The sequence below is a fragment of the Scardinius erythrophthalmus genome, assembly GCF_964197995.2.
Source record: "Scardinius erythrophthalmus genome assembly, chromosome: 16".
Lineage (NCBI taxonomy): Eukaryota > Metazoa > Chordata > Actinopteri > Cypriniformes > Leuciscidae > Scardinius > Scardinius erythrophthalmus.
The window spans coordinates 8109897-8134472 of NC_138236.1; the positions used below are offsets into that span (position 1 = coordinate 8109897).

Here is a 24576-nt window from a genome sequence, read left to right on the forward strand (position 1 = left end):
TCAATCAAAATATAGCATAAAATAGTAAGACCTGAAATTATACCCCTTATACTGCATTGAAAAGGTTCTTAAAGATGCCTTTTAAACTTTAATCTAATTATAAAATATTTCTATGAAAGGTGAGTGTGTGTGTGTGAATGCTTTAATGTTAAAAATGAATATAGAATACAAAAATTTAATAGAAATAAGTATTTGTTTTAATCTCAAACAAGTGTTTACATTACATTCAGAATAAAGACAGTTCTGAAATAATCAGCATCTTGCGGTTCAGCCCAAAGGAGGACCTTTATACTCCAGTGTAATCTTAGTATAAAATTCTATCTTTCTTCCTCTGTTTCACATTGATTAAGATTGCTTCAGTTTGTTTAAAACCTCCTGAGTAAGTCTTTTGCTATATTTATTAATCTTGTGATGTCCTGGCATCCATCCAAGGAGAAAGCGATGAAAGTCTGTCCAAGCGAAAGCGAACATGCTTCGCCATTCTTTCTCCAGGTCTTGAAAGTTGGTCTTCGTGTCCAAGGATTTCCGTAGCTCTAAAAAATAGTGATCCAGAAAGCCAGGCACTCTCTTTTCACACTCTCTCTCATCCATGCAGCTGCCCAAAAAGTAAATTACATCCTTCATCCCACACCCTCCACCAACATACTGAAAATCAACAGCTGCAACCTGTAAACCGTCCTTGGAGAAGCAGAAATTTGCTAGTTTTGCATCACCATGCAGAATTGTCTTAAAGCGGCAGTTGTTGAGGATGCTGTCTATCTCCGCAGCAGCTGCTTTGAGTTTTTGATCTGACACAGCTTCTAGCTCTTCAGGTCTTGTTTCTAAATGCCAATATGTGCCTATAGGCCAAAGTCCTTCTGGGGCGACATCAAGGAAAAGGGCATGAAAGCTGGCAATCCAGCTGAGGCAGGCCTTTATTTCAGCATCATTAACATAGGTTTTTCTCACAGGGAATCCTGCAACATCAAGGTCCTCTAAAACAATCAACTGTTCGTCACCAAATGCCTTGGCAGCAAGACAAATGGGAACTCTGCAGCGTTCATTGGTAGCGTAGTTTTGGTACCAATAACTTTCTACTTGATAGGACCGCACTTTGCGCTGGTGAGATATGTCTGTGTTCCAGCCACCTGGATGTTTCTGGTTTTGGGGAAACATCACATGTTTGACAACCACAGAGGAACGGTCACATCCCTCCAAGTGGACTCTTAATATTTCACCATAACCGCTCCACAAAGTCTGAATCTTTGCACCAATCTGCAGAGACTTTGCTCCACATGCTTTCAAAACGAGATCTTCGTGTTCCTGCTTCATTCTAGAGATTCAAATTAGCAGAAAAGTTGCTTGTATTAATGAATCATCAGCTAGTGTCACGTGAGCAGTGAAAAAGTAGGCTATTTATTTGGCTAGACTAGTAATGGAATACAAACAGATATTAACATTAATCACATTCACATTTAATCACGTAATATACTTTAGATTTTGGCCTGAAATGGACAACAGAAATAGTTAAGGAGAAGTGTAGATAGCGATATCTTATTTACAGCTCAGTCACAGTGAATGCAAATAATTAAACGTCTTGTCAAGTCTCAAACAGCAAGGGAGGAATCGAATAATTAGCAAGCTGTTGACTTTTACGATACACCTTTGTTTACATTTATTACCTTCTGTATCTTGAAGCGAGAGGTGATCGGCAGAGAGGACGATGAGAATGTAAGTTGAACTTCCGGCATACGAGACAATGCATTCTGGGAAATGTAGTCTTTGTATGAATGAACGGAACCTCACTATTATTATTTCTCAGAAAAGATAATTGGATACCACGGGGGCTTCTGCTAAGTGTGGTGGATAGTTATTGTAGGGAGGAGCAAAATATGTCTAAGTCTACTATAATTGTATTAAGTCCCTAACCCTGAGTGGCAATGATGAGTAGCAAAACGTCCTTGATGCGTCTGATTAACTTCCACGGCATGTTACGATCTACAATGACCTGAAATGCTGGGAATCCTCTAAAAGCTGATTAAGAAAAAACATAATTGTTTTGAGAAATTCCGTTTATTAATGAAGCTAAAATAACATTATAATATAATGGCTTTGTAGAGTTAATTTGGTTAGCTCAAAGATATGATTAGCTCTCTTTGTATTTCTCTGTTTGGACAGTCTAGTGAAATCAAATGAGGCTAGCAGACAGAGAGAGTCATCCATATAACACAGCTTCAGTTCATCAAGGGAATATCACATTTTATCAGGTGAGCACGAGTGATCAAATATTTCTGTGGGTTAGATGTTGCCTTCCTTTTCTTGAGCTCCATCAATTTCTTGGGCTTGATTGTTTTTTTTTTTTCTTCATCTTCTTCAGAGACTAAAGGCCAACTCTCCACTAGGTGTCAGTCTGGGCTTTAGTATTTTTGTCCAGTGAGATAATTGGGTTGCCTTCTCCTTTTTTTACACTCTTATATTTGTATTATATTGTACAATAACATTTCAAACATTAATATAAAAAAACTGCAATATGTTTGGAAAAAGTATATTAGATTTTCTTGATTTTTTTTGTGTTATAGCCTACTTTAATAAAAATTAAACATGTATTATATGTTTTATTTAATACAGAAACACACACACACACACACACACACACACACACACACACACACAGAGGGGCAGACTTAACCAATAAGCGAGGTAAGCAGCCGCTTAGGGCCATGGGGAATTAGGGGCCCCCCGACAATTATCATGAAGCAGATATAAATAATATATTACTTATTAGTTTTCTGTCATATATTGTATGTCCTGTCTATAATCATTGCGATTTTAACGTTATTATTACATCTGCTCGAATGCGGGCCCCCCATCATGAATAGTGGAATTTTCCTATCGTAGCCTACTGCACATGCACCAGCAGTAATGACACTGGATGCAAAGCTATTTCGTTAAGGGAACTCTGTGTTGCTACTCCTCCTAAAGCCACATTTTCAACTAAAACAACAGATTTTGAATGAATTATGAACTATGAATTCATAGTTTTGAATAAGTGACATGACAAGGGTTCTTTATTACCATTGATGGTTCCATAAAGAACATTTAACATCCATGGAACCTTTCCTTTGCACAAAAGGTTCTTTAAAGTAGTTCTTTAGATTTTTAAAATGATGTTAATAAAAAATGGTTCTTTTAAAAGAGCTGCTGTTCACGGAAGGTAGCCTACCTTGGGGAAGATAAAATGGTTCTTCTATGGCATCACTGCAAACCCCATCCTTTTGGAACCTTTATTTTGGAAACTGGTCTAGAAATGGTTATTATTCATTTTTAAGTATAGTTTTATTGAAATTCTGTTATTTAATATATAAAGATTAGTAAATGTGTTTTTCTTTTGATTGTTTATTTTTATTAGTGCCAAACTGACCAAATCCTGATCATAAATGTTCTCACCATCAGGAGCTGGATAACCGTAAACCTCAACCTCACAGAGAGTAAGAACCCGATTACGACCAAGTATTTCCACATTGATGAAACGGCCTGGAATGTCTTTTTTCCATTTGAAAGTGAGGGATCTCCCACCTGGAATGGATGAAATCCTTCCAGCCCTGTATAAAAATTACAGCATAAGGATAATATTTGATTTCATGTATATGTAACCTCATCACATTGTTTTTAAGAGAATCTTCTCTTGAAAGGCTTTCTTACAATGGATTGTTGTTGCCGTTGTTCAGCAGAGAGTTTCCGATTCGTATCTCGGCTCCATCAAGCCTTTCAGGACAGCAGTCTTTTCTGTTTGTGATTATTGTGAAATATTTATGGTTTGTTTGTTGAGCTTGAAGTAACTTTATGGAAGCAGAATATGTTATTCAACTCTTTTTTTTTAAGAGTTTATTTTATTTAAGTTATAAAGGTGCAGTGCATTTCATCCACCAACTGTGAGTCTAGATTTGATCAATTTATTAAATGTGAACTTTAAGCAATCTGTTAAAGTGCATGAAAAACAGAGCAAACCAACAGATTCACACAAAATGCCAAATTACAATAAATGTTGAAACCATAAAGTCTACTTTAATGTGATCCAGTTTATATGCACTTATGATTGTGTTTACAGTCCTGCAGTGTTATCTGTTCTATTTCGTTCTCAATGATAGGAACGTGTCTTCTGCACAATAGCAGGTCTTAGTTTTGCTGCAAGACTCTTTTGTTCTGTACACTTTTATATTTCTCCTGCAAAGCAGAATGTTATTTATTCTATTATTTTTGGGATGTTTTAAATGCCATATATGTATACTTAAAATGATTGTTCAATAGAGCAAGTGGGCACAAGGTGTTTCAAATACATTGTATTGTTTGACTCTCCCACATACTAGGCTGGAATAACAGGACAAAAACTCTTCAAAGTAATTTATTGGAAAACATTGATCCATCCACATTTCTCCCAATAACCTTAAGCACTGAATGCAATGCATTTTTTGCTGGGATGTTCCCAGGTTTGTGTTTTTGTCCTGCGACTTTTGATTTAAATTTTTCCATAAAAGCTAAATTATAATAATTACTATTTTTTATTTTACACAGACATTTGCAATACATTACAGACTTATTAACAAAAGGATAATTTATTTTACCACAAACAATTTTCACAGCTGCATTTCATTACAAAAAAAGTGTCCATATTGTCCATTTCCCAGTGTCCTTTGATCAATAGTCACACAAATCTGTCTAATACTTTCTGCAGCATGCAGTGAATTAAAGTACAGAGGCTTAATCATGCCCTGTTTGCAATGGTATAAATGATTAAAGTAAAGCTTTACGGCCACCAATATTTTTTTATCTCCTGTTTAAGTTCTTCTCAATCCAGTGGTGATCCGTACACTTCAACCTCACACATTGTAAGATATTCGGTCCGTCCTGGAATAACAAGATTAATGTAACGTCCTTCCATCCCATCACAGTCAAAAGAGGAGGAAAACCCAGGAGGAATGGAAGAGATCGTAGCACACCTGAAGAAAGAGTGAGTTAAGCATCTTGAGAAACTCTGAACCACCGTCCATAAAGCAAAACACATTTATGCATCAAGTCAAACTAGTTAAATGCAAATGAACAGAATAAACAAAAATGCACAAAACCCAAATCACATTTGACCAAATTGTAGCCAAGTTTTATGTCACATTACAGACTGCAGTAAATCTGAGAACTTCTCTAAATTCTCCAAAAATACATATTAAGATGAATTAATTTACCTTGGATTTTCATTGCCATTGTTGTCCAGACTGTTTCCAATTCTGATTTCTGCCCCATTTAGTCTTGTTGGAACACCGTCTAATCTGTTTGCAATTAACACTGAAAACACTTTGTGTCTTTTCAGTAAGTTCAGTCTCCACCAGGGATTGAGTTCTGCTGCAGTGTGGGTACAAGATCCACGACCGAAAACACCATCTCTGTTCCCATCAATGCCATTGGATGCAAAGCCATATGAGTGGAGGGAACTCTGTGTAGCTACTCCTCCTAAAGCCACATTTTCACCTACAACAACAGATGGGTTTTACATGAATTCATGGTTTTGAGTAAATTACTTCTCTTACAGTCTAGAAATGGAATATGTGTGTACAACATTGCTAAATCTCAAATATCTGCTTATTTTTATTAGAGCCAAACTGATCAAATCCTGATCATAAATGTTCTCACCATCAGGAGCTGGATAACCGTAAACCTCAACCTCGCAGAGAGTAAGAACCCGATTACGACCAGGTATTTCCACATTGATGAAACGGCCAGGAATGCCTTTTTCCCATTTGAAAGTGAGGGATCTCCCGCCTGGAATGGATGAAATCTTTCCAGCCCTGTATAAAAATGACAGCATATGGATAATATTTGATTTCATGTACAGTATGTAACCTCATCACATTGTTCTTTAAGAGATTCTTCTCTTGAAAGGCTTTCTTACAATGGATTGTTGTTGCCGTTGTTCATCAGAGAGTTTCCGATTCGTATCTCGGCTCCATCAAGCCTTTCAGGACAGCAGTCTTTTCTGTTCGTGATAGTTATGGAGGTCACTACATACTCGTCTAGTAAATCTAACCTCCACCATGGGTCATCTTGTATAGGAGTAGAAGTACAGGATCCATGTTCATTATGTGAGTCACGATTTCCATCAATAGCATTACTGGCATGGCCAAATGCTGCCCCAGGATTCTCAACCAGGTCCGACTGTGTGGCCTTGCCATATAAAGCGAGATTTTTAGCTGAAATTGATAAAGCATAGTAAAAATGTGTAATAAAAACAAGTGAATATATCAAAATAATAATAATAATAATAATAATAATAAAAAAAAAACATTTGACCATATAATATTTAACTTTTGACTTCAGTGATTATTTCTCAGGGTATTTCTCATTTCTGTATAGATGTATCTACCTACTCAGTCTATAGCTACAAAAAGTAATTGTGCACTTCCACCTTTATTGCCAAGGAGAAAAATATGTCCTTTTCAGACATTATGCCCCGATCTTGAAGATTTTTTGAAATATGAAATGCTATCTAAAAACATCTTTCACATAAAAAGATAAGCATTTTCAGCAAGATGTAAACAATTATGATTTCATAAAACAACAACAATAAACACTTCCTAAAAACAGTCAAAAAGAGAACATGCAAAAATATCAAACCATAGTTTTGTCCAGAAGACATTTAATGAATTGTATAAAAGTAAAACATATAATCGGTGACAACCTGCCCTGATAACAATATGACATGTTCAGTGATCAGCATCCAGTGTTTATAATGTATTGTGAGTGTGTCTGTCTGTATAACTGAAATCATTTGTGTAATTCTGAACGGTACCTTTAGCAGTTGTTGTGTCTGTAAAATAAGGCATCACAAAAATCCAAAGTAGGAAAAACATGTGATTTTCCATTATCCTACATATGTAAAGGAAAATAATGAAATAAGATAATAACAAATCTGAAAAGTGTTGTTAAAATTGTTTATGTTAATCTGATTTTATAATGGATTTTTTGTTAGAGTTTGTTATAATATTTAACAGAATGTAATTGGACTTTCTTATAATTTAATTTGATAGACAATTAAGTAAATAATGTAATTAAAATGATAGCATGCACATGAAAACTTAATCTAACATTAATTTTGATTATTTTAAATAAGCAAGTCACTCACCTGTATTTTATAATGTACAAAAAATAGCTGAAAAAAAGCTGTTTTCAAATAGACAAGATGAAGTTTAGATGAAAAAGGGTTCATCACCCTTCAAATAATAAAACTATCAATGGGCCAGCTTTAAATACACTGCAGCTTTTAAAGGCCTGGGTGTTTTATCTAAACAGGTCATCTGAGATAAAAGTGCTTTACCAGAATTGTGATAAAATATTTATGGTTTGTTTGTTGAGCTTGCAGTAACTTAACGGAAGCAAACTATGTTATTCAACTCTTTTTTTGGTCTTTTCCGCTAATGTAGATTTAGATTTATTCATTTAGCAGTTGGATGCTGTGGTGGAATTCAGTGAGAAGAGCTGGGTCTAGGATATCTTCTCGAGGAACCTAAGATCTTTCTTCTGGCCCATAACCTTCACAATCGACAAGGTATTCTAAACGACCACCCTCACGTCGGGAGTCCAGGATTTCATGGACGGAGTAGATGGGATCTTCTTCAACGGTAGGTATGGGAGGTGTGTGGTCAGGATCAGGCTCTGTGGAGGGAGGAAGAACAGAAGGATAGTGAGGTTTCAGGAGTGACGCATGGAAAAATGGGTGAATCTTGAATTGAGGAGGGAGGTGGAGCTTGTATGTGACTGGATTGACTTGATGGAGAATTTTGAAGGGTCCGATATATCGTGGGCTTAATTTACGGTAGGGCTGGCATAAACGGAAGTCTCGTGTTGAGAGCCAGACAAGTTGACCAGGTTCAAACGTGGGCGTGTCATTTCGTCATGCATCCGCAAATCTTTTGTGTCTGCGTATGGCCTGCTGGAGATGATGGTGGGCATCATTCCACTCTCTTTCACTTTTTCAAAACCAGTAATTAACAGAAGGGACCTCGGAAGGCTCACCGGACCACGGAAACAGTGGTGGCTGGAAACCAAGGAAGCATTGGAAGGGACTTAGTCCTGTGGTGATCTGATGCAAGGAGTTTTGGGCGTATTCTGGCCAGGCGAGGAATTGATTCCATTTTGACAGAACGTGCGGAGGAAACTATTTATCTCTTGAACCTTTCTCTCAGTCTGCCCATTAGCCCGAGGATGGTACCCCAATGTCAAGCTTATCATTACTCCGAGAAGAGAAAAGAAAGCTGTGAGATAATTTGGGGTCCTCGATCAGACACAATGGCCCTCATTTATCAAAAGTGCGTACACCAAATTTCCAGCGTACACTTGGCGTACACCCAAAACCACGGTGACTTTGAGATTTATCAATATGGACGTTGGCGTACGGCACGCTCAAATCCTACGCCAGCTCAGGAGGTGGTGTACGCACGTTTTGAGTGCGGGAATACGCAGAAAAACAATTCCTAACACCCCAAAAAGCACTGACAAACTAAAAGATATAATATATTATGACCCACTGTAAAAAACAACAACAACATAGTAATTATAAACTTCAGTGTTTATTTTTGTGCAACATGGACTTGAATGTTTAATTTGTGTGAATTTACCAAAGCATTTGAATTGTAGGCATGTATTCCTTAAGTTGCGAGCCTGTGCGCTTTACCTGACGTTTCAAGCCTTGTTTATACTTTCGCCTGGCTCCGCAGCGCGAGTCTCCGCGGACTGCGCGCGCACCTCCCCAAACGGACGAGGCGTTTATACTCGACACGCTCACCGTTGTACTATTCTTTGAAACGATGGTTAGGCCAGGGTTAGGCCCGGCAGGTGTGCACGGACTGGGTTTAGTAATGGAAGGCTTTCAATGACCAAAAACATAATTCAGACTGACAAAATAATAAAAATGCCATTCTTCTTATTTTAAATAATAATAATAATAATACAAATAATAATAATAACGAAATTCTTCTTCTAAATAACAATAAGCGTCATTAATAATAAAAATCTAGAAATCAATTTTGTTTCTTTCAACTTCCCTTCTCTTTCTCAAAGAAGTTTCTATTCTTTGCCGTCTTCCGTGTGTCCATGGCGTAAAATGAGGGCGTGGGGGGAGCGGAGACTTGAATATTTAGGGGCGTGTTATTCTAATGACGATCGATTTCAGCCAGGGCATTTATCAAGGGCATGTATTGCGTACACCAGAATTTCAAAGGTACGCACAGCTTCATAAATCAGGCGATGAGAAGAGTGTAAGCATAATCTTATGCCAATATATACGCCCATTTCTACGCAAGATTGATAAATGAGGGCCAATGTCCTCAGGGATGCCAAAAATGACGAAAAACCTGATTGAAGAGGCTCTCGGCTGTCTTAAGAGCTGTAGGGAGACCCGGCAAGGGGATCAGTTTACAGGCTTTGGAGAATCTGTCGACTATAATAAGAATGCAGGTGTTGCCTCCTGATGGAGGTAAGTCAGTAATGAAATCAATGCCAAGATGTGACCATGGCCGTTGAGGAACGGGTAGAGGTAACAGTTTCCCAGAAGGTAAGTGACGTGGAATCTTCGATACAGCGCAAACTGACATCCCTGGACAAAACATTGTACTTCCTCTCTCATGCCCGGCCACCAATATCGTTGTTGTAGAAGGGTGTAAGTTTGTGTTGCTCCGGGATGACCCATACCAACTGACGAATGAGCGGATTCGATGAGAGGTAGGTGATATTCGTTTGGAACGTACGTGAGGGTGTCAGGGCATTCCGGTGGTGTAGGTTCTTGTCCCGTAGTTTCTTGGATCTGATCATCAATGCCCCATAGAATAGGGTTAACAAAAACTGTAGCGGGCAGAACTGGTTCGGGTTCGTCAACGGTGTCTGGAAAGCTTGTCTGGACAAGGCATCTGCACGGATGTTCTTGGTTCCTGGATGATAGGTAATGTGGAAGAGGAACCGGGTGGAGAATAAGGCCCAACAGGCTTGACGTGGGTTTAGTCTTTTGGCTTCTTTGAGATATTGGAGATTCTTATGATCGGTAAGTACCATGAATGGATGTTGCACCCCTTCGAGCCAATGTCTCCACTCCTCCAGAGCCAGTTGTATGGCGAGCAGTTCCCGGTTACCCACATCGTAGTTCTGTTCAGCTGGTGACAACTTCTTTGAAAAGAAGGCACAGGGAAGAGGTTTATGGACATTCTCCTGGTGCTGAGATAGTATGGTGCCTACTCCAGTCGCGGAGGCATCGACTTCAACGATGAAGGCGAGATCTGGGTTAGGATGACGTAGAAGAGGAGCAGTGATGAATTTGTTTTTCAAAGTTTGGAAGGCGTGATCTGCTTCAGGATTCCAGAACAGGGACTTCGGTTTCCCTTTCAAAAGAGAGGTAAGTGAAGAAGTTATGGTACTGTAGTTGTTAATAAATCTGCGATAGAAATTTGCGAAGCCAAGGAATTGTTGGAGTTCTGTTACTGTTTGCGGAGTGGGCCATGAAGTGACTGCGGCGACCTTTGCATCGTCCATCTGTACCCCCTGCTTACTCACGATATACCCAAGGAAGGTGACTCATTCTTGATGGAAAATGCATTTCTCTGCTTTTAGGAAGAGGGAGTGATCTCATAATCGTTGGAGAACTCTGGAGACATGTCGTCGATGTGCAGATTCGTCTTGGGAGAATATTAGAATATCATCGATATAAACAATCACAAATGTGTTGAGGAAATCACGGAGTACCTCATTCATGATATGTTGAAACACAGAAGGGGCGTTGACCAGTCCATACGGCAAAACGAGGTACTCGTAGTGACCTGTGGGGGTGATGAATGCAGTTTTCCACTCATCCCCCTCTCGTATCCAAATGAGATTATATGCACTCCTGAGGTCTAGTTTGGTGAAGATACTAGCACCTCGTAGTTGTTTGAGTGATGTGGGTACGAGAGGAAGTGGGTACCATAACTTTATGGTGATCTTGTTAAGAGCTCGGTAATCGATGCAAGGTCTTAGACCCCCGTATTTCTTTGCCACGAAGAAGAAACTAGATGCTGCTGGAGAAGTTGATGGACGAATGTACCCATGATTTAAGGCTTCTTGTATATATTCTTCCATGGCTCGTTGTTCTGGGATGGAGAGCAAGTAGATGTGACCGCGGGGCACTGATTTACCAGGTTCCAAGTCAATCGCGCAATCCCAAGGTCTGTGTGGAGGAAGATGAGAGGCTTTTTCAGGAATAAACACGTCTGCAAAGGAGGCATAACAGGGGGGAATTTCTGTGGACTGTTTTTCTCGAGGGCTCTCAATAGAGGTCACTGCGATGGACATAGTCAATTTGCATAGGCTCAACCATAGGCTCAAATCCACGGTGATCTGGGTTCTCAGTAGGTCTGAATGAGAAAGCATATTCTGATTGGTGGTGATCAGGATAATGATTTTGAACTCGATGGGAGACTCGGATAGATTGTTGAATAAACTTTAAAGGGGCATTTCACCCATTTGAACATTGTTTTTTATTTAAAGTGGGTCATATATGTAGTCGAAATGTAAAAGAAATTTTGAATTTGGTGCCTTTGTTACCGAGAAAAGACAAAAAATAACTTCAGGACGCATTTGTATGAAAGACAACAACTCCCACAATGCACCACATTGCACAGCTCCGCAAGCCACTCCCACTAATCCAGAAAGCGCATATCCGTCTACAAGGCTAGCTACCACCAGAGCTTGAAATTAATTTCACATTCACACAAAATGTCTAGTTAGTTGGCGAACTCATTAGTGCATTACTCCTCGTTTGTATTTCTTTCGAAAAGGTGAATTATTGCATGGTACCTGGATGTTCAGTCAGAACATATGCGGTGCGAAACTAGGAAACTAGTTCACAACACAAACGTCCGTGTCCTCGTCTGATTCAGAGATTTCGTCCAGGAGAAATTGTCATCGTTGAAATTCTTTGCCGCAGACGGACTCTATCTCTGTGTTCGTAGCGGTTCGTAGTTGCATAGTGAGATCACCGGCGCCACCAGTCCGCCCTAACTCGAGCCAGTCCGGGCTCCTCGTCCGCGGCAGGCAGGTCTTCTGCCTCGGCTGCTCTTCGCTACAATGCGGCTTGTAAAGGTAGCCACAAACACCTGATTCAAGCATCCGACTTCCGAAATCCTCTTCCTCTAGTCTATATAATATTGAGCACTCTCCTCCGCTATTGTCATAACTTTACATCTGTCTCCACAGCGCCTGTTTGCTTAGCTTCAAACAAGATGGAGGATATTGCTTTCAGTTTCAGAGAGTAAAGTCCCACCCACTGATCTGTAATAGGTCTGTAGCGTGAGCGGGTCCCGCCCCCTGGGAGAGATGAGGAACGAGGGCTTGTAGTCTCAACAGAAATCCCCCCCTCTTACACTTCCTCCTACAATGACGCAAAATGACGATTTTTGCGTCATTGTAGGAGGAAGTGTAAGAGGTGAATAACAGATTTCTCCCGTATCAGGGGAAAATGAAAGAGTGTTGCAAGACCATTCAATAGTATGACTTGGTTTCTAACAATGCAAAGCTTAATGCAAATGGGTGAAGTGTCCCTTTAAGGCTCATGACGTCATCATAAATTGCGAGTTGTAATCTGATGGCTGGATTCAATCCTTGACGGTAAGTAGTGATGAGTGCTCTCTCGTTCCATCCACTCGCAACGGCAAGGGTTCTAAACTTCAAAGCATAGTCTGTGATAGACATTCGGCCTTGATGGAGGTGATATAACTGTTCACAATTGATGAGTCACTTACGGGACAACCAAAGACTTCTTTGAAGTGCGTTATGAAATTTTGAAGAGAATTGGTAACCGGTACTGTCTGATTCCACATGGTTTCTGCCCATTGAAGTGCTCGGCCAGATAGAAGTGAAATGATGAAGGAGATTTTTGAAAGTTCAGTAGGGAAATGGTAAGGTTGTACCTCTAGAGCGAGAGAGCATTGAAGAATAAATCCTTTGCAATCTTCTTCCCGGCCAGAGAAGGGCGCTGGTTTCACCATAGGACTGGAAATACACAGTGGGGGGGAAGTGACAGATGCGGAAGCAAGCGGGAAGGAAGTCGACCGGAAGTTGAAGCCGGCCGCGTGCCACCATCTTGTAGCAGAACTTCACCTGCTGTTAGCATCCCATTGACTCCCATTCATTTTGACGTCACTTTGACAGCGAATAACTTTACATCTGAGGCGTTTGAAGACTCCATTTGTCCATTATTTATTTCTAAAGAAACACGACAATGTATAAAATGCTCCATTACCTTGTAGCTTATGTTATGGCCCCGTAGAAGCAGTTTTTGGAAAAGTAGGCTAACGATTGCGTCATAACCACGCAACTCTCTGTCGCACAGTAGAGAGATTACCGTATGGACAGGAGGAGAAGCTTGCGGGCAATCGGGGAGACGTGGAGGCAAAATGACAAAATAATTAATCAGAATACCTAGTAAAAGTTGCTCCTGCTCCAGCTCATGGACAGCTCCTACTCACACTCTCCGTCTCTGCAAGTTTCGGAAGGGAATGATTCAGATTTCTCATGCCACAGCCACTAGAAGACAGACGGGTTGCTCACATCACATCTACGTCGTCAAGCTCTGTTTGAGTCGGTTTGAGTCTGCGCGTCAGGAACGTAAGTCCTAAAAATTTGCTAAAAATGGGCTTCACTTGTCTCAATTGAGTTCCAATGAGATGGCTCTGTCCACTTCTTATACTGTCTATGTGCGCAGGTGGGGATCACTGCAGCTCCGTGCTCAGCAGACACGAGCAGAGGAAAGTGTTAGTATTACTGGATCAAGTGCTGCCGAAAAAGATGCGTCTTCAGCCGTTGTTTGAAAGTGGCTACAGACTCAGCATTTGGTTGAATTAGGCAGATCATTCCACCAGCAGGGAACAGTCATGATAAAGGTCCGAGAAAGAGATTTTGTGCCTCTTTGAGATGGCACCACAAGATGTCGTTCGCTTGCAGAGCGCAAGTTTCTGGATGGCACATAAGTCTAAAGTAATGAGTTTAGGTAAAAGGGAGTAGAGCCTGCGGTTGTTCTTTAGGCAAACGTAGTAACTTGAATTTGATGCGAGTGGCAACCAGTGCAATTTTGTGAGGAGAGGAGTGACGTGTGCTCTCTCGTTAAAGACCACTCTAGCTGCAGCATTCTGGATCGGTTGCAGAGGTTTGACCGTGCAAGCTGGAAGGGTGATGTGCATTTAAGGGAGATTTGATTTGCATGAAGGGTGATGTGAATTTAAGGTGATGTGCATTTATTCGCATTGCATAAATCCACCACTTTCCCTTCCATACAGTATATGCATGTACAGAACTTCTGTCTCTGTGTGTCACACTCTGAATCTAGATTTGACCAATTTATTACATGTGACCTTTAAGCAATCTGTAAAACAGAGCAAACAAATATTCGCACAGCCTGTCAAAATGCCAAATTACAAACAATGTTGAAACCAAAGTCTAGTTTAAACATGCAGTTTAAACACACATGATTGTGTTTACAGTCCTGCAGTGTTATCTGTTCTATTTTGTGCTCAATGATAGTGTTTTATTCAGTCACCATCATGAAGAAAAGTGTCTTCTGCTCAATAGCAGGTCTTAGTTTTGCCTCAAGACTCCTTGGTTCTGTACACTTTTATATTTCTCCTGCAAAGTGAAAGTTATTATTCAACTACATTTAAAATATTTTTTTTAATATAGAGAAAAACACAGGGTGCAAGGTGTTTCAAATTTATAATATTGTTTTACTCTCCCACATTAGGCTGGAATAACAGGACAAACACCCTTCAAAGTAATTTATTGGAAATCATCCATTAGATTTGACCTATTATTTCTTAAAGTAAAATAAAAAAGATTATAACAATTTATTTTCTCCCAAGAACCTTAGCAATGAATGCTATACTGTTTTTGCTGATATTCCCAGGTTTTTTTTTCCTGTGACTTTTTTCATAAAAGCAAAATTTTAATAATTACTATTTTTTATTTTACATACACATTTTCAAGACACTACAGATTTAATAACAAAATTATCATTCATTTTACAACCTACAATTTTCACAGCTGCATTACATTACAAGAATTGTCCATATTGTCCATTTCCCAGTGTCCTTTGATCAATAGTCACACAAATCTGTCTAACACTTTCTGCAGCATGCAGTGAATTAAAGTACAGAGGCTTAAAATAATACATGCCCTGTTTTGCAAACTCTGGTATAAAGGTCTGGTTAAAGTAAAGCTCTATAGACACTTATATTTAGTTTTTATCTACATCCTGATGTTTAAAGGGTTAGTTCACCCAAAAATGAAAATTCTGTCAGTAATTACTCACCCTCATGTTGTTCCAACCCCGTAAGACTTTCGTTCATCTTCGGGACACAAATTAAGATATTTTTGATGAATCTGAGTGCTGGATCACTCCTCCTGCAGGCTTATGGACACTATAACTTGCTGGCCCAGAAAATGTATTAAAGACATTGTTAATATAGTCCAAGTGACTCCAGTGGCTCAATCTTAAGTTTATAAAGCGACGAGAATACTTTTTGTGCGCAAAAACAAACAAAAATAACGACTTTATTCCACTCTTCATTTCCTTCTCTCTGGACCTCGAGTCTTTTTATGTAGTGTAATAGCGTAGCGCGTCTGTGTTTCACGTCACCACGTATCACACATGACCAGAGTCGCCCAATAGTGAGCCTACGTGGTGACGTGAAACACAGACGCGCTACGCTTAAACACTACGTAAAAAGACTCGAGGTCCAGAGAGAAGGAAATAAAAAGTGGAATAAAGTCGTTGTTTTTGCGCACAAAAAGTATTCTCGTCGCTTTATAAACTTAAGATTGAGCCACTGGAGTCACTTGGACTATATTAACGATGTCTTTAATAAATTTTCTGGGCCAGCAAGTTATAGTGTCCATAAGCCTATGGAGCAGTGATCCAGCACTCAGATTCATCAAAAATATCTTAATTTGTGTTCCGAAGATGAACGAAAGTCTTACGGGGTTGGAACAACATGAGGGTGAGTAATTACTGACAGAATTTTCATTTTTAGGGTGAACTAACCCTTTAAGTTCTTCTCAATCCAGTGGTGATCCGTACACTTCAACCTCACACATTGTAAGATATTCGGTCCGTCCTGGAATAACAACATTAATGTAACGTCCTTCCATCCCATCACAGTCAAAAGAGGAGGAAAACCCAGGAGGAATGGAAGAGATCGTAGCACACCTGAAGAAAGAGTGAGTTAAGCATCTTGAGAAACTCTGAACCACCGTTCATATTCAAAGCAAAACACATTTATGCTTCAAGTCAAACCAGTTCAATACAAGTTGTCACATTGCAGACTGCAGTAATTCTGAGAATTTCTCTAAAAACCCATCGTAAAATTAATTAATTTACCTGGGATTATCATTGCCATTGTTGTCCAGACTGTTTCCAATTCTGATTTCTGCCCCATTTAGTCTTGTAGGAACACTGTCTAATGTGTTTGTAATTACCACTGAAAACACTTTGTGTCTTTTCAGTAAGTTCAGTCTCCACCAGGGATTGACCTCTGCTGAAGTGTGGGTACAAGATCCACGACTGTAAACACCATCTCTGTTCCCATCAATGGCATTGGATGCAAAGCCATATGAGTAGAGGGAACTCTGTGTAGCTACTCCTCCTAAAGCCACATTTTCACCTACAACAATAGATGGGTTTTACATGAATTTATAGTTTTGAATAATTTACTAAATGGAATATGTGTCTACAACATGTCTTAATCTCAGATATCTGCTTATTTTTATTAGTGCCAAACTGATCAACTGATCATGATCATAAATGTTCTCACCATCAGGAGCTGGATAACCGTAAACCTCAACCTCACAGAGAGTAAGAACCCGATTGCGACCAGGTATTTCCACATTGATGAAACGGCCTGGAATGCCTTTTTCCCATTTGAAAGTGAGGGATCTCCCACCTGGAATGGATGAAATATTTCCAGCCCTGTATAAAAATGACAGCATATGGATAATATTTGATTTCATGTACAGTATGTAACCTCATCACATTGTTCTTTAAGAGAATCTTCTCTTGAAAGGCTTTCTTACAATGGATTGTTGTTGCCGTTGTTCAGCAGAGAGTTTCCGATTCGTATCTCGGCTCCATCAAGCCTTTCAGGACAGCAGTCTTTTCTGTTCGTGATAGTTATGGAGGTCACTACATACTCGTCTAGTAAATCTAACCTCCACCATGGGTCATCTTGTATAGGAGTAGAAGTACAGGATCCATGTTCATAATGTGAGTCACGATTTCCATCAATAGCATTACTGGCATGGCCAAATGCTGCCCCAGGATTCTCAATCAGGTCCGACTGTGTGGCCTTGCCATATAAAGCGAGATTTTTAGCTGAAATTTATAAAGCATAGTCAAAATGTGTAATAAAAACAAGTATATTAATCAAAATAATAATAATTAAAAACATTTGACCATATAATATTTAACTTTTGACTTCAGTGATTATTTCTCAGGGTTTATTTATTTATTCATTTATTTATATTTTTGACAGTACATTTCTGTATAGATGTATCTCCCTACTCAGTCTATAGCTACAAAAAGTAATTGTGCTCTTCCACCTTTATTGCCAAAGAGAAAAATCTGTCCTTTTGAGACTTTAGCCCCGATCTTGAGTATTTTTCAAAATATAAAATGCTATCTAAAAACATCTTTCACATTATAAGAAAAGCATTTTCTGCAAGATGTAAACAACCATAATTTCATAAAACAACAACAATAAACACTTTCTAAAAAAAAAAGTCAAAAATGGAACATGCTAAAATATCAAACCATAGTTTTGTCCAGAAGACATTTAATGACTTGTATAAAAGTAAAACATATAAATCATAGGTGACAACCTGCCCTGATAACAATATGACATGTTCAGTGATCAGCATCCAGTGTTTATAATGTATTGTGAGTGTGTCTGTCTGTATAACTGAAATCATTTGTGTAATTTTGAACGGTACCTTTAGCAGTTGTTGTGTCTGTAAAATAAGGCATCACAAAAATCCAAAGTAGGAAAAACATGTGCATTTCCATTATCCTACATATGGGAAGGAAAATAAGGAAATAAGATAATAACAAATCTGAAAAGTGTTGTAAATATTGTTTAAGTTTAGAATCTGATTTTATAATGGATTTTCTATGAGAGTTTGTGTCACGGTTTATATATTCGCTGTCTCTTCTCTCGTCTTGTTGTTGAGTGTGTGTGGGCGGAGCCGCTGATAACTGCAGCTGATCAGCGCACCCTATTAAGGCTACGTTTACACGTGGATGGCTATTTTCATAAACGGACATTTCACCCCTCTTCGTTTACAAAAATAACATCGTGCACACGAACCCGTGTATATGCTTTCAAGAGCATGCCAAACTTGTAGGTGGCAGTGTAACGAGAAGCTCAAGCCCATGTTAGCCAATCAGAAAAATAGTCACATTCTGTGACGTCGCTGCCTAAAACTCATGCCGCGTTCCAGGCAACCTGTAACCCGTGTTTTTCCAACCTTATACCCGTGAAAGTGCACTGGAACGGCAGTAAAACCCATAACTTCCCACCCGTGAACTCGTACTAGATCGATGTACTCCCAGTTAAGAGTTGGAAAAACACGGGTTAGCCTACAGGTTGCCTGGAACGCGCATCAGTTTTTTTTTTCAGTTTACATGCAAACATGCAAACGTGCAAACAAAGTTTCTCCACTCTGGCCGGAGTTTTTAGAAAGAATCGTTTTCAGAGGCGAATTCTCCGTTTGCGTGTAAACGAAGGGCACGTTTTTCAAAACAGCCATGTACGTTTAAACGGGAAGTCTCTCTGTTGTCACCTTGTCTTTGTCAGAGCGTTGTTGGATGTTCCCGTGTGTTCCCGCCTGTCGCCAGTGCCTGTGTGTTCGTCGTCAGTTCGTCGTCGTCCAGCACTTCAGTCACCCGCGCTACCTACTTCCTGGTTTCCGGTTACAGTTTCATCACCACCATCACCGTCGTTCTTCATCGGAGGTCTGGGCTGTGCTGTCCTCAGCATCCCTGTGCTGCCAAGTGCATTTCATCCCTGGACATTATCCTTCACCACTCTCACCGTCTCTGACCTGCTCTCTTTAATAAATATATCTTTGTACTTGCTACTGAATCATCTCCGTCATTTCATTACAGTTTGTTTCAATATTTAACAATGGAATTTGACTCTGTTATTTAATTTGGTCGACAATTAAGTAAATTATGTAATTCAAATGATAGCATGAAAATAGCCTATATGAAAACTTAAAGGGATAGTTCACCCAAAAATGGAAATTCTGTCATCATTTACTCTCCCTCAAGTTGTTCCAAACCTGTATGATTTCTTTTCTTCTGCTAAACACAAAACAAGCTATTTTAAGAAGGTTGCTTAAACAGTTGCTGGTCCCCATTGACATCCATAGTATTATTTTTTTTCCTACTATGAAAGTCAATGGGGTCCATCAGTCATTTGGTTACCGACTTTCTTCAAAATATCTTCTTTTGTGTTCAGCAGAAGAAAGAAAGTCATACAGGTTTGGAACAACTTGAGGGAGAGTAAATGATGACAGAATTTTCATTTTTGGGTGAACTATTCCTTTAATCTGACATTAATTTTGATTCTTTTAAATAAGTGAGTCACTCACCTCTTATAATGTAGCCTACTAAAAAAGGTTTTCAAATACGATGAAGTTTACGCTATGGGCAAAAAGGGTTCATCACCATTAAATAACAAAACCATCAATGGACGTCCTATATATATAAGACAACTTTTAAAGGCCTGGGTGTTTTATCTGAACAGGTCATCTGAGATAAAAGTGCTTTATCAGAATTGTGATAAAATATTTCTGGTTTGTTTGTTGAGCTTGCAGTAACTTAACGGAAGCAGATTATGTTATTCAACTCTTTTTTGTCCATTTCCGCTAATTTAAGCGGAATTTAAGAAATGGTATTCTGTAATACACAGCAATGTATTACATTTGACCTAATATTTCTTAAAGTAAGTTAAATACGTTTTTTAAAAAGGAGTATAATATTTTTTCTCCCATTAACCTTCAGCAATGAATGCTATGCTGTTTTTGCTGCATGTTTGCTTTTTCCAGTGACTTTTGCAGTTATTTAGATTTTTCCATAAAAGCATAATTTTAATTCTTATTTTTATTATTTCACACACATTTGCAAGACACTACAGACTTAATAACAAAATGATCATTCATTTTACAACCTACAATTTTCACAGATGCATTACATTACAAAAAAAGTGTCCATATTGTCCATTACCCAGTGTTCTTTGATCAATAGTCACACAAATCTGTCTAACACTTTCTCCATCATGCAGTGCATTAAAGTACAGAGGCTTAAAATAATACATGCCCTGTTTTGCAAACTCTGGTATAAATGTCTGGTTAAAGTAAAGCTCTACAGACACTAATATTTAGTTTTTATCTCATCCTGTTGTTAAAGTTCTTCTCAATCCAGTGGTGATCCGTACACTTCAACCTCACACAGTGTAAGATATTCTTTCCGTCCTGGAATAACAACATTAATGTAACGTCCTTCCATCCCATCACAGTCAAAAGAGGAGGAAAACCCAGGAGGAATGGAAGAGATCGTAGCACACCTGAAGAAAGAGTGAGTTAAGCATCTTGAGAAACTCTGAACCACCGAATTTCTCTAAAAATCCATCGTAAAATGAATTCATTTACCTGGGATTATCATTGCCATTGTTGTCCAGACTATTTCCAATTCTGATTTCTGCCCCATTTAGTCTTGTAGGAACACTGTCTAATGTGTTTGTAATTACCACTGAAAACACTTTGTGTCTTTTCAGTAAGTTCAGTCTCCACCAGGGATTGACCTCTGCTGAAGTGTGGGTACAAGATCCACGACTGTAAACACCATCTTTGTTCCCATCAATGGCATTGGATGCAAAGCCATATCCACCAAGGGAACTCTGTGTAGCTACTCCTCCTAAAGCCACATTTTCACCTACAACAACAGATGAGTTTCACAGGAATTCGTAGTTTTGAATAAATTACTAAATGGAATATGTGTCTACAACATTGCTTAATCTCAAATATCTGCTTATTTTTTATTAGTGCCAAACTGATCAAATCCTGATCATAAATGTTCTCACCATCAGGAGCTGGATAACCGTAAACCTCAACCTCACAGAGAGTAAGAACCCGATTACGACCAGGTATTTCCACATTGATGTAACGGCCTGGAATGCCTTTTTCCCATTTGAAAGTGAGGGATCTCCCACCTGGAATGGATGAAATCTTTCCAGCCCTGTATAAAAATGACAGCATATGGATAATATCTGATTTTATGTACAGTATGTAACCTCATCACATTGTTCTTTAAGAGAATCTTCTCTTGAAAGGCTTTCTTACAATGGATTGTTGTTGCCGTTGTTCAGCAGAAAGTTTCCAATTCGTATCTCGGCTCCATCAAGCCTTTCAGGACAGCAGTCTTTTCTGTTCGTGATAGTTATGGAGGTCACTACATACTCGTCTAGTAAATCTAACCTCCACCATGGGTCATCTTGTATAGGAGTAGAAGTACAGGATCCATGTTCATAATGTGAGTCACGATTTCCATCAATAGCATTACTGGCATGGCCAAATGCTGCCCCAGGATTCTCAACCAGGTCCGACTGTGTGGCCTTGCCATATAAAGCGAGATTTTTAGCTGAAATTGATAAAGCATGGTCAAAATGTGTAATAAAAACAAGTATATAAATCAAAATAATAATAATTAAAAACATTTGACCATATAATATTTAACTTTTGACTTCAGTGATTATTTCTCAGGGTTTATTTATTTATTCATTTATTTATATTTTTGACAGTACATTTCTGTATAGATGTATCTCCCTACTCAGTCTATAGCTACAAAAAGTAATTGTGCTCTTCCACCTTTATTGCCAAAGAGAAAAATCTGTCCTTTTGAGACTTTAGCCCCGATCTTGAGTATTTTTCAAAATATAAAATGCTATCTAAAAACATCTTTCTCATTATAAGAAAAGCATTTTCTGCAAGATGTAAACAACCATAATTTCATAAAACAACAACAATAAACACTTCCTAAAAAAAAGTCAAAGAGAACATGTAAAAATATCAAACCATAGTTTTGTCCAGAAGACATTTAATGAATTGTATAAAAGTAAAACATATAATCGGTGACAACCTGCCCTGATAACAATATGACATATTCAGTGATCAGCATCCAGTGTTTATAATGTATTGTGAGTGTGTCTGTATAACTGAAATCATTTGTGTAATTTTGAACGGTACCTTTAGCTGTTGTTGTGTCTGTAAAATAAGGCATCACAAAAATCCAAAGTAGGAAAAACATGTGCATTTCCATTATCCTACATATGGGAAGGAAAATAATGAAATAAGATAATAACAAATCTGAAAAGTGTTGTTAATATTCTGTAAGTTTATAATCAGATTTTATAATGGATTTTCTGTGAAAGTTTGTTTCAATATTTAACAATGCAATTGGACTTTGTTATCATTTAATTTGATAGACAATTAAGTAAATTATAATTCAAATGATAGCATGCATATGGAAACTTAATCTGACATTAATTTTGATTCTTTTAAATAAGTCACTCACCTTTTATAATGTACTAAAAAAGGTTTTCAAATAGACAAGATGAAGTTTACGCTATGGGCAAAAGGGTTCATCACCATTAAATAACAAAACCATCAATGGACCAGCTATATATACAAGACAACTTTAAAAGGCCTGGGTGTTTTATCTGAACAGGTCATCTGAGATAAATGTGCTTTATCAGAATTGTGATAAAATATTTCTGGTTTGTTTGTTGAGCTTGCAGTAACTTAACGGAAGCAGATTATGTTATTCAACTATTTTTTGGTCATATCTGCTAATTTAAGTTACAAAGGTGATGTGCATTTTATAGCAGTGCATAAATGCACCTTTCCCTTCCATACAGTATATGCATGTGCAGAACTTCTGGCTCTGTGTGTCGCACTCTGAATCTAGATTTGACCAATTTATTACATGTGACCTTTAAGCAATCTGTTAAAGTGCATGAAAAACAGAGCAAACCAACAGATTCACACAGCAATGTATTACATTTGACCTAATATTTCTTAAAGTAAGTTAAATATGTTTTTTAAAAAGGAGTATAATATTTTTTCTCCCATTAACCTTCAGCAATGAATGCTATGCTGTTTTTGCTGCATGTTTGTTTTTTTCCAGTGACTTTTGCAGTTATTTAGATTTTTCCATAAAAGCATCATTTTAATTCTTATTTTTATTATTTCATACACATTTGCAAGACACTACAGATTTAATAACAAAATGATCATTCATTTTACAACATACAATTTTCACAGCTGCATTACATTGCAAAAAAAGTGTCCATATTGTCCATTACCCAGTGTCCTTTGATCAATAGTCACACAAATCTGTCTAATATTTTCTACAGCATGCAGTGCATTAAAGTACAGAGACTTAAAATAATACATGCCCTGTTTTGCAAACTCTTGTATAAATGTCTGGTTAAAGTAACTTTTGACTTAAGTGATTATTACTCAGGGTTTATTTATTTATTTATTTATATCTTTATATTTATATATTTCTATACTCTTATCATCCAGCCGTCATCCTCATCTCCTCTGCCTCCAGTCAGCCCCGTCAGTCACCCTCAAGACACCAGTGGAATGGTGGGCTTGCTAAGGCTTCCAGTCCTCAGCGTCATCATGGACAGTGGATGCTCTGGATCCGACTCCAACCACCGCGTCCAGGATTCCTCATCGGCCCATCAGTCCACTGGCTGACCCTCAGCTCCTACCTCCTTCATCTCCACTGTGGCCCATCAGTTCACCAGTTCCGCCAGGCTCCCTCGTCCCCCCCAGATCCGCCTAGGTCGCTCGTCGACCTACCCTCACCTCTGGACTGCACTCCTCTGGCTACGCCCCATCCCTTCGTCCCCCCGGCTCCATTAGACTCTTCACTCCCTTCTGCTCCTCCTTGGTCCTCAGTCCCTCTGTCTCCACCGCACCCTTCTGTGTGCCCGGCTACACCTCAGTCGCCGAAGCCAGCGGCTTCCCCGTGCCCCTCTGAACCCTCTTCTCAACCATGGCCCAGCAAACTTCCGTCTCTTCCCTGTCATCCTCCCCCATCGGTTCCGCCTCTGTCCGTCATTGCCCTAAAACCTCCTGCCCTTCAGCCTCCATGGCTCCTCCCTCCATCGGCTCCACCATGGATCATCCATCCCTCTGGACCTATCACCTCTCAGCCAAGCCCTTCTCCTGATAGTCTGCCTGCCTTCTCCAGCTCTTCGCCCACTCCTGTTGCCAGCCATCCGCCTGCTCCTGCTCCAGCAATGTTAACATTGTCAACACAGAAACGGGATGTAATTTGAGGTGAACCAATAAGAAGTAGATCTGTTTTATCAGTGTTGAGTTTGAGAAAATTGCTGGTCATCCAAGCATATATAAGATCAATACAAGCTGATTGGAAAGGTGCACTGCGCTGAGAATGGATGTATAGTT

The 24576-nt window shown here is 38.9% G+C and overlaps 4 protein-coding genes across 4 annotated transcripts; all 4 read right to left on the bottom strand.

The window, feature by feature from the left end:
- Positions 1-177: 177 nt before the first annotated feature.
- On the bottom strand, positions 178-1726 carry pkdc (protein kinase-like domain containing). Its single transcript, XM_081387935.1, has 2 exons — positions 1662-1726; positions 178-1312 (listed from the first exon to the last, which is right to left on the bottom strand). The coding sequence occupies exon 2, from the start codon at positions 1309-1311 to the stop codon at positions 346-348; it is 966 nt and encodes a 321-aa protein (XP_081244061.1). The 5' UTR covers position 1312; positions 1662-1726; the 3' UTR covers positions 178-345.
- Positions 1727-4825: 3099 nt separating this feature from the next.
- Positions 4826-7977, bottom strand: LOC308703990 (uncharacterized protein; the record flags this gene model as incomplete). The annotated part of the gene is made up of 6 exons (XM_081388039.1): positions 4826-4976; positions 5217-5499; positions 5662-5816; positions 5921-6218; positions 7597-7680; positions 7902-7977. 6 exons carry the CDS (start codon positions 7975-7977, stop codon positions 4826-4828), a joined length of 1047 nt encoding a protein of 348 aa, XP_081244165.1.
- A 7052-nt stretch (positions 7978-15029) lies between these two features.
- LOC308704435 (uncharacterized protein) lies at positions 15030-18966 on the bottom strand. Its single transcript, XM_081388723.1, has 6 exons — positions 18874-18966; positions 18025-18101; positions 17110-17407; positions 16851-17005; positions 16418-16700; positions 15030-16246 (listed from the first exon to the last, which is right to left on the bottom strand). Exons 2-6 carry the CDS (start codon positions 18095-18097, stop codon positions 16096-16098), a joined length of 960 nt encoding a protein of 319 aa, XP_081244849.1. The 5' UTR covers positions 18098-18101; positions 18874-18966; the 3' UTR covers positions 15030-16095.
- A 1543-nt stretch (positions 18967-20509) lies between these two features.
- On the bottom strand, positions 20510-23780 carry LOC308703991 (uncharacterized protein; the record flags this gene model as incomplete). The annotated part of the gene is made up of 5 exons (XM_081388040.1): positions 20510-20660; positions 20746-21028; positions 21177-21331; positions 21436-21707; positions 23736-23780. 5 exons carry the CDS (start codon positions 23778-23780, stop codon positions 20510-20512), a joined length of 906 nt encoding a protein of 301 aa, XP_081244166.1.
- Between the last annotated feature and the right edge of the window lie 796 nt (positions 23781-24576).